Source organism: Puma concolor, chromosome E2, assembly GCF_028749965.1.
Source record: "Puma concolor isolate L17-30 chromosome E2, mPumCon1.1.hap2, whole genome shotgun sequence".
Taxonomy (NCBI): domain Eukaryota; kingdom Metazoa; phylum Chordata; class Mammalia; order Carnivora; family Felidae; genus Puma; species Puma concolor.
In genome coordinates this window covers 53404267-53419114 of record NC_141681.1, presented here as the reverse complement: position 1 = coordinate 53419114, position 14848 = coordinate 53404267, and the positions used below count along the sequence as shown (strand labels likewise).

Below are 14848 nucleotides of genomic sequence, written 5' to 3'. Positions count from 1 at the left end.
GGGAACGCTGCTGCAGTGCATTCTCGGATGGATGTTCCTGATGCTTCTATGCACCCTGTGATTTAGGGCGCGGGAGAGCCTGCTGTGGAACCAGTTCTTGCCCCAGGAGAGCAGCTCGCATGGGAGGAGTGGGAGCAGAGAGTATAAATCAGAGGTGTCATTCGCTGGGGGGGGACAGGCTGTGTGCGGGTCACCGGAGGTGATGAAAACTCTAGCGAGCTGGCTGTCCCTGGCTGTCTGTATGAGTGCACTGAAAGCAGGTGAGATGGCCAGGTGGGTGACAGAGGGGAGCAGGGGTCATGACAGGGAGGGGAGACCCGGGAGGAGGCAGGTTGTGGGCCAGGAGGGGGGCGGTGAGGAGGCGAGGGAGGGGACTCACTGTTCAGCAGGTGCAAAGCTTGAGTCGTGCAGGAAGGGGGTGTTCTCCCTGCAGGGGGCCGTCCTGTCTTGTGCACTTAAACTTGGGTTCAGAAGGCAGATGTATTGCAGAGTGTCCTTACCACGATTTTCTTTAAAAAAAAAAAAAAAAAAAAAAAAAGGCAGGGGCGCCTGGGTGGTTCAGTCGGTTAAGCGTCCGACTTCGGCTCAGGTCATGATCTCACGGTCCGTGAGTTCGAGCCCCGCGTCGGGCTCTGTGCCGACAGCTCGGAGCCTGGAGCCTATTTCTGATTCTGTGTCTCCCTCTCTCTCTGACCCTCCCCCATTCATGCTCTGCCTCTCTCTGTCTCAAAAATAAATAAACGTTTAAAAAAAAATTTTTTAAAGGCAGAAAGAAGAGAAAGAGGGCACTTATTTTTTCAACATTAAATTTTTTTTATTTTATTTGAGAGAGAGAGAGAGAGAGCAGAGGGGAGGGGTAGAAGGAGAGAGAGAGGGAATCTTCAGCTCCACACTCAGCAGGGAGCCCAATTCCCCTAAGAGGCAGATGCTCGACTGACTGAGCCACCCAGCTGGAACCCACTCCAGGGTTTGGGGTCTGGTTAGGAGACTTGGGGGAGCTGGGTCAGAGAACCCGGAGACAACGCCTTTGAATGCCGCCGGGGAGGGGAGGGGGACTCAGTGCCTGGGTGTCCACAAACCCCCTCTGTGGAGGAGGCAGACCAGAAGGAGGAGGAAGGCATAGTGGGACGAGAAGCAGCACCCAGAGGGTGCCCGGCCAGCTCAGTCGGGTGAGCGTCCCACTCTTGCTTTCGGCTCAGGTCACAATCCCACAGTTCGTGGGCTCCAGCCCCCGCCTTGGGCTCCACGATGACAGTGTGGAGCCTGCTTGGGATTCTCTCTCTCTTTGTCTCTCTCTCTCTCTCTGTGTCAAAATAAATAAGTAAACTTAAAAAAGCACAGCCATTTGAGCCAATGGGGAGGCGGAATTGGTAATCTGTGGCACAGTGGCCTTGATTTTGCCGGTGCTTACGTGAAATTCCACAGCGGTCTTGCTTTATCTCACTGTCCCAAGATCCCAGAATAAGCCTGTCTGAGGTCGTGACTCTGGGAGCTGGTCGTGTCCAGCAGGAGAGTGACATGGCTTAGCCAGGGGGGTCGGGGGCGGGTGTTCAGGTTTTCAACTGTGTTTTCCCTTTCTTAGAACATGGTGGGTACACTGCAGGCCTTCAGTCAGTGTCGGTGGTGGTTTCTCATGAGCTGCAGGGAGAGGAGGAGGAGGCGGAGGGGGAAGGGGGAGGTAGGCGGGGTCAAAAACATTTATCAAATGGTAAAAATAGTAACGTTTGGCCGGAGTTAGATGTGACAATGACCTAAAGCACCATGACAGCAGATCTGTAAGGACTTCGTCGTGTTCGGCAGAATCGGTGGATGAGAATGGGCAAAGCCATTTCTGGGGGCACCAGGGTCTGAAAGAAATAGCCTGTTCCCTGGACACAGACCGAGCCGGACGTGAGCCCAGGCTGCAACCATTCTTGACTGTAGACAATGTTTGGGTGAAACTGTCCCTCTGCTCTCTCACCTGTAAAATGAGAAGGCTGTGGGGATTACAGACAGCGGAGAGGAGAGGTGGGTGAACATTGGCCACCACGTTGGCAAAGCCAAGAGCACGGTGATGGACGAAGCAGAAAACTCACCCAGCGGCAGCTGGCGTTTCTAACAGAATGTCGGCACCCGTCTTTTTATCCCACAATTTTCCTAAGTCACCAAGAGCACTCGCGGAGTGGGGGGCAGCTTTGTGGCAGCTCCTAAAAGGGTTTCAGGGGTCAGAAATAGTGGCCCCCCAAAGGCAGGATCATTTTAGAGGCTCAGTTTCTGGAGCCTGAGTACCAGAACTGTGTACTTTTGCGGCTTCGGAAGTGATTTCCCTCTCTTAGCCTCCATTTCTCATATCTACAAAATGGAGGTCGTCAATAGCCAATAAATATAATATATGATAATCCCAACCTCATAGGATCACTGTAAGCATCAGTGTCAGTGAGATAAATGGCATAAGGCACTAAGTAGAAAAGTGGGTGCCTAAAAGGCTACCCCAATAGCCATTTATTTAACCCACGCCCTCAAAAATGTTGACATCTTGGGGGCGCCTGGGTGGCGCAGTCGGTTAAGCATCCGACTTCAGCCAGGTCATGATCTCGCGGTCCGGGAGTTCGAGCCCCGCGTCAGGCTCTGGGCTGATGGCTCGGAGCCTGGAGCCTGTTTCCGATTCTGTGTCTCCCTCTCTCTCTGCCCCTCGCCCGTTCATGCTCTGTCTCTCTCTGTCCCAAAAATAAAATAAAAATGTTGACATCTTGTTGACTGCTTTCTGAAGAGCAGAGCCGCGATCCCCTAACCCGGATGCCAGACGCACCACACAGTGGCTCCCGATTCAGAGCCTCACTCAAACCCACGAATTAGCATCGTTGTATCAGAAAGAAAGTGGGCCTCGTGGGGTAAGTCACTTGCAGAGGGAAGTGACGATCCCAAGATAATGGCACGTTCAGAACACAGCCTCTGAAGTCAGATTTCTCGGAGTTTGGACCTGGTTCCCACCAGTTGGTGGTCACATGATTCTCTGTTCCTGTTTTCTCATCAGTGAATTTGGGGGGGGAATGGCGAGAAAGAGAGAGCTCCAAATCATAACCTCTCCTAAGGCTGTTCCACGGGATCCAGTGACTGGATCATAGCAACGGAGCATTAGACATCAGCCGATGTTATTGGTTAACAAGGCTTCGTATTTCCCTTCTAGCCTTTAATGACGTCTAACCTGGCTTTTATGGTGGTGGTGCTCCTGGGACCCACACTCCCTAGAACAGGCTCAGAGCTGATACAAGAGCAAAATTTTCAAAGGAGTGAAACACAACAAAACAAAATCACTACCAAGCCTGCACTGAACACACAGGTTGTTTTCCTGAAATGTTGACACGTGGGCAAAAGCTAGAAGGTTCCCTCCGGCCTTCAGACTTGTGGAATTTCATTCCCATTGGTTAATCCCCTTGGTTAATGCGTGGAAGTTGAGTGATACTAGATTTACTTGCTCCAAGAAAGACCTTGGAAAGAGTTGGAGCTCATACATGACTTTCTTGGGTAGATGTGAGACAGCCTGCTCCCATCAGAAGTGATCGTAAGGCATCCAAAATGTGACAGCACGGATTTTTCGGTGACATGAGGATGGTTGGCTAGATGTACTTCAAGATACTTTTTTCTTTTACGTTTGTTTATTTTTGAGAGAGACAGAGCACGAGTGGGGGAGAGGCAGAAAGAGAGGCAGACACAGAATCCAAAGCAGGCTCCAGGCTCTGAGCTGTCAGCACTGAGCCCTACACGGGGTTCGAACCCACAGACTGTGAGATCATGACCCGAGCTGAAGTCTGACGCTCAACCGACTGAGCCACCCAGGCACCCCCCCCACCGCCTTTTTTTTCCTCAAGATACTTTTAATAGTCATTAGTGTAGGAATGGAGTATTTTAGGAGGTGGTCTAAATTTTACCCATTTTTTTCTCTTTCAGAATTTATTTCCCGTTTGCATTATCCGATTCAAGGTGGGTAGACACGTCTTTATTTGTCAACATCTCAAATGTTAGCCACACCCATGAAACAATATCATATTCCTGAAGTTCCTCGCACTTCCCGCCATTTTGCTCTTTCTTTTTTTTATTTAAAAAAAAATTTTTAATATGAAATTTATTGTCAAATTGGTTTCCACACAACACGCAGTGCTCATCCCAAAAGGTGCCTTCCTCAATAGTTCTTTTGCTGTTCTTTTGCACAAAAGGCTCTCCCTGGTCATGACAGCCAAATCATACATCTCAAGATCTGGTTCAGTCTACCTCCCAAGATTTCCTCCCACCCTTTCAGAAAAGAACTCTCTTCTATATTGGAACTAACGCCAGCATTTGTGGGTTCTCTTGTTTATTTCCATGTAGAGGCATAACCTACATATCATAAAATTCACCCCAGTTTAAGTGTACCCTTCGATGATTTTTAGTAAATTGACAGAGGGGTATAAACATTACCACAATCCAGTTCTAGGACATTTTCATTTCCCTAGGGAGATTCCTTGTATCCATTTGCTATGTCCATTCTGATCCCCAGGCACAGGCAACCACTAGTCTACTTTCCATGTCTATACATTGGTATTTTCTAGACATTTCATATCAATGGAATCCTACATGTGATCTTTTGCCCCTAGTTTTTAAGTTAGAAAGTTAATCATGGAACTCATACATGCTCACCATTGATAACGTTGCTGCAGTGTCTCAATTCTTGGAAGAGTTGGGCCATTTCTGCATGTGGATAACTGCATTTTTCAATTTCAATCTCAACCTACAGCCCTCATGAAAGTGGGGGCTTTGGGAGAGAAATGGAGATGTGGGAACGTTTCGTAGGCTAGTCAAGCCAATGAAAGGGAAATTTTAGTCCCAAAATGTTGTTGTTGTTGTTGTTGTTGTTTCTAACTACTTCAATCGCCAACCACTTGTTTGGGAGTTGAACCAACATGGCCTGGAGTATATGCTGGAAAATGTGACCCTTCAGCCCTCTTGGCTTTGGGGTCAGAAGGAAGTTATTCTCAGAGCAGTGGGCAGCAGGGTCTCTGTGTGTACAGATTGCATGCTGAGGACCAAACCTGACCTGACTGTAGCAGGAGCCTAATGACAGAACCCAGTTCACTGGACTGATGTGGGAATATCATTAAATGCATTAGTGCTGGTAAGCTGTGCACAATATGTTCAGCAGAAAGTAAGCTATCTTATATAAATACATAATAATAACAAAAATGAATTAATAATCAACATCATAATGAATGCTAAGTAATAAAAATTGCTAAATAATTGAAAATATTAAATACTAGGGATGCCTGCGTGGCTGAGTTGGGTAAACGCCCGACTCTTGGTTTTGGCTCAAGTCATGATCTCACAGTCTGTGGGTTTGAGCTCCGTGTCGGGCTCTGTGCTGAGCCTGCTTGGGATGCTCTCTCTCTCTCTCTCTCCCTCTCTCTCTCTGCCCCTCCCCTGCTCACTCTCTCTCTCTCACTCTCTAAATAAATAAATAAATAAATAATCACACAATGAATATCATAATGACAAATAATATAGTTAAATAATAAAATAATACAAGTGCTAACGTAATTGTTAATAAATATGATCACAGTATTCAATAATAAATGTAAATAACATATATCAATAAATAACTTCTAAATAATAAAGATAAGTGAATTTTGTATCAAAATTACTTCAGGCTTATGAAGGGCCAAGCAATATTTGCTTGCTAATTCTCTATTATGTGCCAGTCCCTGTCAGTGGACATCATGGGTCTAGCATCGAACAAGATACATGGGGTCATTTCTGGCAAATGAGAAAGACTCTGAGCAAGTCATTATGCATTAAATAATTAGAAGAAATGGGAACCTGTAAGAACGTGCAACATAACTGGATCTAGCACAGTCTGCATGTTCAAGAAAGTTCCATGGAGATTCACATCTAGGCGGAACCTAACAGGAGGGTCATTAAGCAAAGCATGTGTGGCATTGCTGGCAAGCAGAGGAAATCATGTCAGTAAGTCCCCAAGACGAGAAAGATGGCCACACATTCGAGACACCTAACAAGGCTGGCGCAAGAGCAGACACTGGAAGGGGGGTCCAAGGCGAGGCTTGCGGTCCAAGCTCAAGCAGAACCATAAGCCTTTTCAGTGCTGCTTCTCATCCAAGAGCAGTGGGATATTAATAGGTTAGGGGCAGAGGCAGGCTAGTATTTGAGAAGGAACATTCTCCCTGCAGTGTGGAGAACAGACAGAACAAATAGGTTGGAGGAGGCATCCAGAAATATGCTTTTGTCATAGTCAAGGGCAAAGCGCAAATCTAGGGGATGACAAAGGTGCAGAGGGAAGCGGATAGCTTTGAGAGATACTCGGGCTAAGAGATTCACTTTTATAGGAGAAAGGAAAGAAAGGCTCCAGAATTTCAGCTTAGGAGATGGGGTGTGGGACCTCTGGTCACCTATATTTTGTGTCACACCTGGGGAAAGAGATCGCGAGCCCAACCACATGTGGACACGGCGGTAGGTGGGCAAGTGCCGTGTGGAGAGGTGGGACAGACGTTAAGAAGGCCAATTTCCTTTTCAAGCTCGCCCCCCACACCTGGCGTGTTTCCTCTCTTCCAGGGTTTGTTAACAGTACCTGTGTCTTTCCATTTATTTATGGTGACGTCATCCACTACAACTGCATTTCCATCCACAGCGATTATGCCTGGTGTTCTCTCGACAGGAAATTCCAAGGCAGATGGCGGTACTGCACCGGGCAAGGTGAGTGAGCGCCACCATACGGGCTGTCTTGGATGCCTGGAATCCGCGAAGCGACCCACGGTAGCAGACTGTGTGGCTTCTGGTGTTTGGGATAAATCTGAGTCCAAATCTGGACTGTCCTACATGTGTCGACCACTCTGAAAACAGTTCAGGGCGGTAGAAAAAGCATGAGTGGGGAGGTTAGCAATGATTGATGATAAAACTTGCCATGTTTGTATGTCCCCTCCCGCTCCTTCCTTTGTCTGCAGACCCCCCCAAATGCACCTTCCCCTTCCTCTTCGGAAAAAAACTCTTCCACAAATGCACCAAGGAGGGCTATATTTTGAATCGGAGCTGGTGCTCACTGACGAAAAATTATAACCAAGATGGAAAATGGAAGCAATGCTCTCCTCACAAGTAAGTTGGCTGCAGAAGGAGGAGTGGAGGTGAGGGATCTCTGAAAGTGGAGAACCTTCTAGATTAATGAAAAGGGAAGCTTGGGGTCTACATTTTGCAGTGATGGCTTAGATTGGGGGTCAGCAAACGCTTCCTGTGAAGGGCCCATTCATAAGGATTTTAGATTTCACAGGTCTTACGGTCTCTCCCATACTCAACTCTGCCAAGTATCACAAAAGCAGCCACAGGCAATTAAAAAAAAACTGAACTTAGGTGTATGCCGATAAAACTTTATTTATAGACCCTGGAATTTGAAGCTCGTGTAATTTTCAGGTGTCACAAAGTATCAGTCGCCTTTTGACGTTTGTTTTCAGTCAACCACTTAACAATAAGAAAACCAATAGCTCACAGGTCATAAAAACAGATGACAGGTTGGATTTGGCCTCTGAGCTCTAGCTTGCTGGCCCCTGGATTGAACGATCTGTCCTTCATCCCATGAGGATAAAGAAATGAGGCTGGTTTCCATGGAAAAGAAGACACAGGGAGGAGAAAAGCCTGGTCAACAGACCTCCAAGAGTTCACCCATCTCTGTGCTCTTGAATTACACTGAGGGTTTTACTGAGTGTCCAATAGTATCTCAGTTAACCTTCGCAATGATTTCAAGGAGTGATTACAGGTGTTATTAGGCCCACAGAGAAACCAGGAAACCAAGGCTTAAACAGCTAAATTATACCCAAACACAGTGTCAAATCCTATCATCTCAATGAAGTTTTGTGCAGAGACCACTTATTAACTGGTCCCATCAAATGAGCCCCTACAATACGCTCAGGTATGAGCTTTCCCCATCAAAATTGCCATTTCATGGTTGTGGAAACAGGCATTGAGAGCCTGGGCACCCAAGCCAACAACTAGTAAGAGATAAAGCCTCAAACCTAGCCCGGACTCCGTGGTGGCCAAAGTCGGCATTCATTTCTACCCCACAGCTCCATGCTTTTATCAAAACGTGTACAACCATTAATTTGGAATTGTCTTTGGGGTCATTGTCCACAACACCAGTGACTCACAGATGGAGACCCATGTGGGGCACTCCATTGGAATCTAAGCTGAGCGATCACTCTTTCCCTATCCACGTTGTCACGCTTGTAAGTGATTGGGTTGACGTTTCTTGTCGGGCTTCCAGAAAAGTCACAGCCCTGTTCGGGACCCACGCACAGCAACCATGTGGGTTGCGGCTGTGTGCTATACACACAACAGATCCCGCTGTTTCCCCCAACCGACTTTGCTGATCCTTGAACCTTCTCGGGAGCTAGGCCAATAGTTTTTAATTCCTAGGTTCGTCGATAGCTTCACTTCTTGGTAAGATGCCAGGAGGGCTCTGTGGTTTCCACACTTGGCTTTTAATTGCCTGTTACTCACTCGCAGCTTTTGGTGACTTTATAATAGGACATCAGTAGTGTTGTACTACAGCGATCCAATTCCATTGTTTGTATAATTGCTGCTTCCTGGGTCTTTCCAAGTTCCTGGCACAATGAACCAGCTAGTGTATGCCCCTCCACTGAGATATGATCCCAATTCAACTCCAGTGAGAACTTTATTTTTTTTTTTTATTATTTTTTTATTTTTTTTTCAACGTTTATTTATTTTGGGGACAGAGAGAGACAGAGCATGAACGGGGGAGGGGCAGAGAGAGAGGGAGACACAGAATCGGAAACAGGCTCCAGGCTCTGAGCCATCAGCCCAGAGCCCGACGCGGGGCTCGAACTCACGGACCGCGAGATCGTGACCTGGCTGAAGTCGGACGCCAACCGACTGCGCCACCCAGGCGCCCCATCCAGTGAGAACTTTAACAATCAGACCACCACCTTGCACCAGAGGCTACATGTTGTTCACCCCCAAGGAATGATGGGGGTCCCCTCGGCATCCCGGGCTAGGAGTGATCTGGCTCCAAATCCCCATCTTAATTTAACACCTGCTTTGTGAGACCACTCCCAGGACTATAACAGGTTGGGTTCTCAGAAACAGGTGCTTCATCTCTCTCTCTCTCTCTCTCCCCCCCCCCCTTCTTTTCTCCCTCCTTCTTTTCTTTTTTACTGCCGTGGTCCAGAAAGTTTAAGACAGCTAACAAAAATAACTGGCTTTACGGTAATAGAATTAATCAATTAAAAATCAAGGAAAACTCAGAATAAGACAGCAAGAGGTAAAGTTAGCACTGTGCAGGCTGCTTTCTTATTTTACCAAATGTGCATTTAATGGAGAACCATTCGTTACCAATCACAGTGGTTATGGAGATGGGCATACTCGTTGGACTTACCTCGCAGGGGGTTATGAAAGCAGGGAGGTCAAATCACTTGGATTGTACAAAGCACTGGGAACAACGACTAATACAGAGTGAGGGTGTTTGTATTTTCCATCCATTTCTCTTTCTTCTCCGTCTTTCCTTTGTTCCCTCCTTCCCTTACTTTCCAATTTTTTTTATATAAAAATAGATTTCAGATGGAGTGCATGGCCAAGTAAAATAATATTAATTACAAGTAGGTAAAAAAAAAAAAAATATGCAGGATGAGTGGGACGGAGTGTTCTCTGGCACTAACAGATTAAAGGAGAACAGGTTGGGGCAGCTGGGTGGCTCAGTCAGTTGAGCGTCCAACTTCGGCTCAGGTCATGATCTCGTGGTTCTTGAGTTCAAGACCCACGTCAGCCTCTATACTGACAGCTCCAACCCTGGAGCTTGCTCCAGATTCTGTGTCTCCCTCTCTCTTCCCCTTCCCTGTTCATGCTCTCTCTCTCAAAGAATAAACATTAAAAAACAATTTTTTTTTAAGGAGAACACAGAGGGGCGCCTGGGTGGCTCAGTCGTTTAAGCATCCAACTCTTGATTTTGGCTCAGGTCATGATCTCATGGTGGTGAGATCTAGCCCCATGTTGGGCTCTGTGCTGCCAGCATGGAGCCTGCTTGGGGCTCTCTCTCTCCCTCTTTCCCTGACCCTCCCCCATTCACACTCTCAAGTGCTCCCTCTCTCTCTCTCAAAATAAATAAATAACCTTTACAAAATAATTAAGTATAATTTGCTCGTCTTTTATGGGTACCTCCTACATTGATTTTTAAGCGAGTGTGTAAGGGCTGGCTTTTTAAAATTATTGTTATTAGAATAGTGGAGTGGAATCACTGGGTCAAAGGATATGTACATCTCAAGTGTGTGTTTTACACATTAGGTTATTCCAAATTATCCTCCGTCAACATTATTCAACTGCCCATTTTTAACTTTCTGAACGCTGGAAATTATCAATTTAGTATTTTCTTCGAATAACAGACTATGTGACTTGTGTTAAATAAGCAAGAAATCAAAATGGCCAATAGTGGCCCATTGAATCTGAGAGTGAGAGACAAAACTTTAAACTCTCCTAAGGCTACCAATCCGCAATGTTCCTCCATCCTGTTCCACCTACTCATGCTATTTCGCTTCTAGGGGTAGACCAGATCTCCCATCGGAGAGGAAACCGATGATCTTGTCTTGGAGACTGACAGACTGTGATACACTCCTAACCTCTGGTTTTTTGTTTTTTGGTTTTTTCCCACAGTCTTTAGATAAGTCTTGGTCCTGGAAGGCGCAGAAGTTATAGGCTTCATCAACTGCCTCTCAAAATATATCCTTTCCCGGATCGTTGTGACCAATAAAGATTTGATGTCTGTTCCATGTGGATGACTCCTTTTGTTGGGAAAAAAGTCTCGGTCAACGCTCAATGGCAATCAGCGCCACGCTGACCGTGCTGGGGTGGGGAACCGGTAGGACATTTGTGGGGAAGAGCTGGCATTCAAATCAAGACCCTGGTGAACTGCTAATTGTAGAAGCTTTGGCAAATTAGGTAAATTCTCAGACTCAAGCTTCCTCTCATACAATTTTTCAATTACAGTATAACATACACTTGCAACGTTTTGAGGTAAAATTTGTGACATAGCATCCCCCATTGTAACGTGAACAATTCAGTGGCATTGAGCACCTTCACAATGTTGTGCAACCATCACCTCTGTCTACCTCTAAAACATTTCACGGGTGCCTGGGTGGCTCAGTCGGTTGAGCGACCGACTGCGGCTCAGGTGGTAATCTCACGAGTTTGAGCCCCGCATCAGGCTCTGTGCTGATGGCTCAGAGCCTGGAGCCTCCTTTGGAGTCTGTGTCTCCCTCTCTGTCTGCCCCTCCCCCGCTCACACTCTATCAAAAAGGAATAAACATTAAAAAAAAAAAAAAACCCACCATAGACCCATACATGGCGGTGGCTTATAAACAGAAATTTATTTCTCACGGTGCCAGAGACCGGAAGTCTGAGATGGAGACCGGAAGTCTGAGATGGAGACCGGAAGTCTGAGATCAGGGCGCCAGCATGATCAGGTGAGGGCCCCCTTCCCAGCGGCAGATTTCTGCTTGCCTCTGAACAGGGCAGAAGAGGGGAAGCTAGTTCTCTGGGGCCTCTTTCCTAAGGGCCCATTCATAATCCTTCATCCTCCAGACCCCATCACCTCCCAGAGGCCCCACCTCCTAATCCCATCACTGTGGGCATTAGGTTTTCCCCACATAAGAATTTGAAAGAGGCGCAAACTTCAGCGCATAGCACTGGCAGAAACGCAACATTGTAAGTCACTCTGGAAAGTGGGCAGCCTCTTCTCAAGTTTTGTGCTCCCCGGAAGTTCAGTGGCAAAGCAACATTTTGTGCCTGGCCCCCTTTGCTCATCACCACGTTCCTGAGATTCCAGCTCATGCACAGTATCTCACTGGGTGCATGTACCACAACTTATTTAATCCATTATCTTGCTGACGGGCATTTGGGGAGCTTCTCGTTTAGGTTTACAATTCTTTTTCTTGTGTGTATGGTTTTAAGTTTATTTTTCAGGACGCGGAGTGGGGGGGGGGGGGAAACGAGTGGGGGAGGAGCAGAGAGAGAGAGGTGGGGGGAGAAAGAGAATCCCAAGCAGTCTCTGAGCTGCCAGCGCAGAGCCTGATGCGGGGCCTGGGCTCACAAACCATGAGCTCATGGCCTAAGCCAAAACCAAGAGGAGGACGCTTAACTGACTGAGCCACCCAGGAGGTGGTGCCCCAGGTTTATAATTCTTAACTCACGTTTGCCTGTATCTTTTTGCACATCTCCTGGTGAACGTATCTGTGGGGTATACACCCGAGGGCTGGAATCGCCAGACCCTAAGATGTGTGTCCACAGTTTTGCAAAGCGGATTTAAGTTCCCACCAGCCATGGTTCCAAATCTTTGCCACATCAGTATTTCCTAGCAGTGTGGTTTTAGCTTTAAATCATACTAACGGAAACAAATACAACATTATGTTACCTCTGGCTTTTCTCGCATTGAACGTGGTGCGTCTCTCCCAAGGTCCCAACCCAAGGTCCAACTCGGAAGCGGTGGTGTGGGGGTGCCCCCTGGTGGCCTCCAGGCATCGCAACAGGTATGGGCGCACCCCGTTTCTCTCCGTCCCCCAGGGCGTCCCTGAATGAACCTCAGGTTTGATTTGACCTGTGTCTCTCCGCCTGTGGTTTACCGTAACAACGACCTCAAAGCTGCGCTCCTTTAGAGTTATTTCCTGTTAGGCATTTTATTTCGAGGAATTTCAGGTGAAGAGTTAAAAAAAAAATGGTTTTAATTAAAAAAAAAATTCCAAGCAAAATTGATACTGTGTTCATTTACTATAAAAACAACAACCATGAAAAAAAGCTTTATTTTGGTGGCACTTGATTTTTTTTTTTTTAGATTTTAGCAAAAGGGACAGTTAGATACAGCCATTCTGCTTTGTTTTTAATTTTTTTTAATGTCTAGTTTTGAGAGAGAGCACATCAGCGGGGGAAGGGCAGAGAGAGAGAGAGAGAGAGAGAGAGAGAGAGACACGGAATTTGAGGCAGGCTCCAGGCTCCCAGCTGCCAGCACAGAGCCTGACACGGGGTTTGAACCCACGAACCGTGAGGTTGTGACCTGAACTGAAGTCAGACACTTAACCAACTGAGCCACCCAGGCGCCCCAGATACAGCCACTTTGAATTTTCGTTTAGTGAAATAAAGTCTGTATGGTCTTAATGCTAACGGCAATATTTCAACTCCCTGAGTCTGTTTACTGGGCAGGGACTTGACTGAGAACAGATCTCAAGCTGTGCACATGAGAATCCCCTGAGAGCCTTTTTTTTTTTTTTTTTAAGTTTATTGATTTTGAGAGGCAGGGGGATGAACACAACAGGGGCAGAGAGAGAGGGAGAGAGAGAGAGAACCCCAAGCAGGCTCTGCACTGGCAGCACAGAGCCTGAAGCGGGGCTTGAACTCATGAACCATGAGATCACGACCTGAGCCAAAACCAAGAGTCAGACGCTTAACTGACTGAGCCACCCAGGCGCCTCTCCCCTGAGAGCTTTAAAATATAGGGGCGCCCGGGTCCCACCCCTAGAGACACTGCTTAACTGGCGGGGGGTATGGGAACATTAAAAGTCCCAGGCGGCCCTAATGGGTGGCAACGTTTGAGAGCCATGATTTCGAGCAGTGGTTCCCAAAGCGTGAGCATCACTTGGGACGAGAAGCCAGCACACCCGGGTCTCAGGTGACAACTGTGTCCGACTCAAGCAGTGCCTCATCCTCAGCATCCCTGAGAGACTCAGTTTGTCCCCTCTGGGAAATGGGTTCCCTCTTCTCTTTTCTCCGATTCCTTGTCTTTTCATCCGAGAAATGGAGCTCCGTGGAAACCGAGACTAGACATTGGCGATCATTCCTCCAGACCCCCGGACAGTGGCTGTGCTCTTTGCATCTTTCCCACACTTTGCTCGTCCAGGACAACGGGGCGTCTTGTGTCTCTGGGGCTGACTATATCCTGCGCCGTTTTCCCGGATATCTCAAACCGGGTTACCCCTTTGCCCGCTGATGCAGACCTCCCCCAGCCCCCATCTGTCCCTTCTGGCAAATGGCCCCCTCCTTCCAGATCTTGCCAGGTTTCCTTCTCCCTTCCCTCCAGTCCCCGCAAGAGAAACACCCGTGTACCTGCACCACCTCTAGGGACAGAATGAAGTCTCTTAAACGCAACCCATTTGTGGAAGCTACAAACAGTGAACTCTTCTCATACATCCTGAGTTCTCTTCCTACATACGCTGCGGCTCAATCTAAAAGTCTCACCTCCTCCAGGGTAAGACACACAGGTAGGTTCTTACCTTGCCACGAATACCCACGGCCCTGTGAGGATCACCACGAAAACCACCAGAGACGGATCACTCGGGATCCTAGGGGTCACCATGGGTCCCAACAGATCAACCGTGTTGACTAGCCATATAGTTGGAGGGTTTTTCATTTTTTGATTCTAACAAATATTTTTAATGTTTATTTTTGAGAAAGAGAGTAAGCAGGGGAGGGGCGGGGGGGGGGCAGGACAGAGGATCTGAAGCGGGCTGTGTGAAGCCAGCCAGATGCAGGGCTCCAACTCACCAACAGTGAGATCGTACCTGACCCAAAGACAGAAGCTCAAGTCGGACACTCAATCACCAGACGCCCCAACTAGCCATATATTGGAGTGATTAACAGTGCCCTTTTTTTTTTTTTTTTTTTTTTTTTTTTTTTTTTTTTTTTGCAATAGGTAGGGAAAAAAAGAAAGTCTTGCTCTGGTGCTTTCTTGGGGGACATAGATACAGGGAAGTCCCAAGACCCGCCTTTGAGATGTTACCGCCCACCCCTCTCCTTCCTTAGCTGAGCGGAAAGTCCAGATGCTTCCACTGGGGATGGTGCTGGA

At 47.4% G+C, this 14848-nt stretch overlaps 1 protein-coding gene across 1 annotated transcript; it reads left to right on the top strand.

Annotated features, from left to right (window-relative positions):
• The first annotated feature begins 202 nt into the window (after positions 1-202).
• LOC147573709 (binder of sperm protein homolog 2-like) lies at positions 203-13993 on the top strand. Its single transcript, XM_086688654.1, has 6 exons — positions 203-260; positions 2006-2029; positions 6568-6717; positions 6966-7113; positions 12470-12542; positions 13904-13993. The coding sequence occupies exons 1-6, from the start codon at positions 203-205 to the stop codon at positions 13991-13993; spliced, it is 543 nt and encodes a 180-aa protein (XP_086544780.1).
• Positions 13994-14848: the final 855 nt, after the last annotated feature.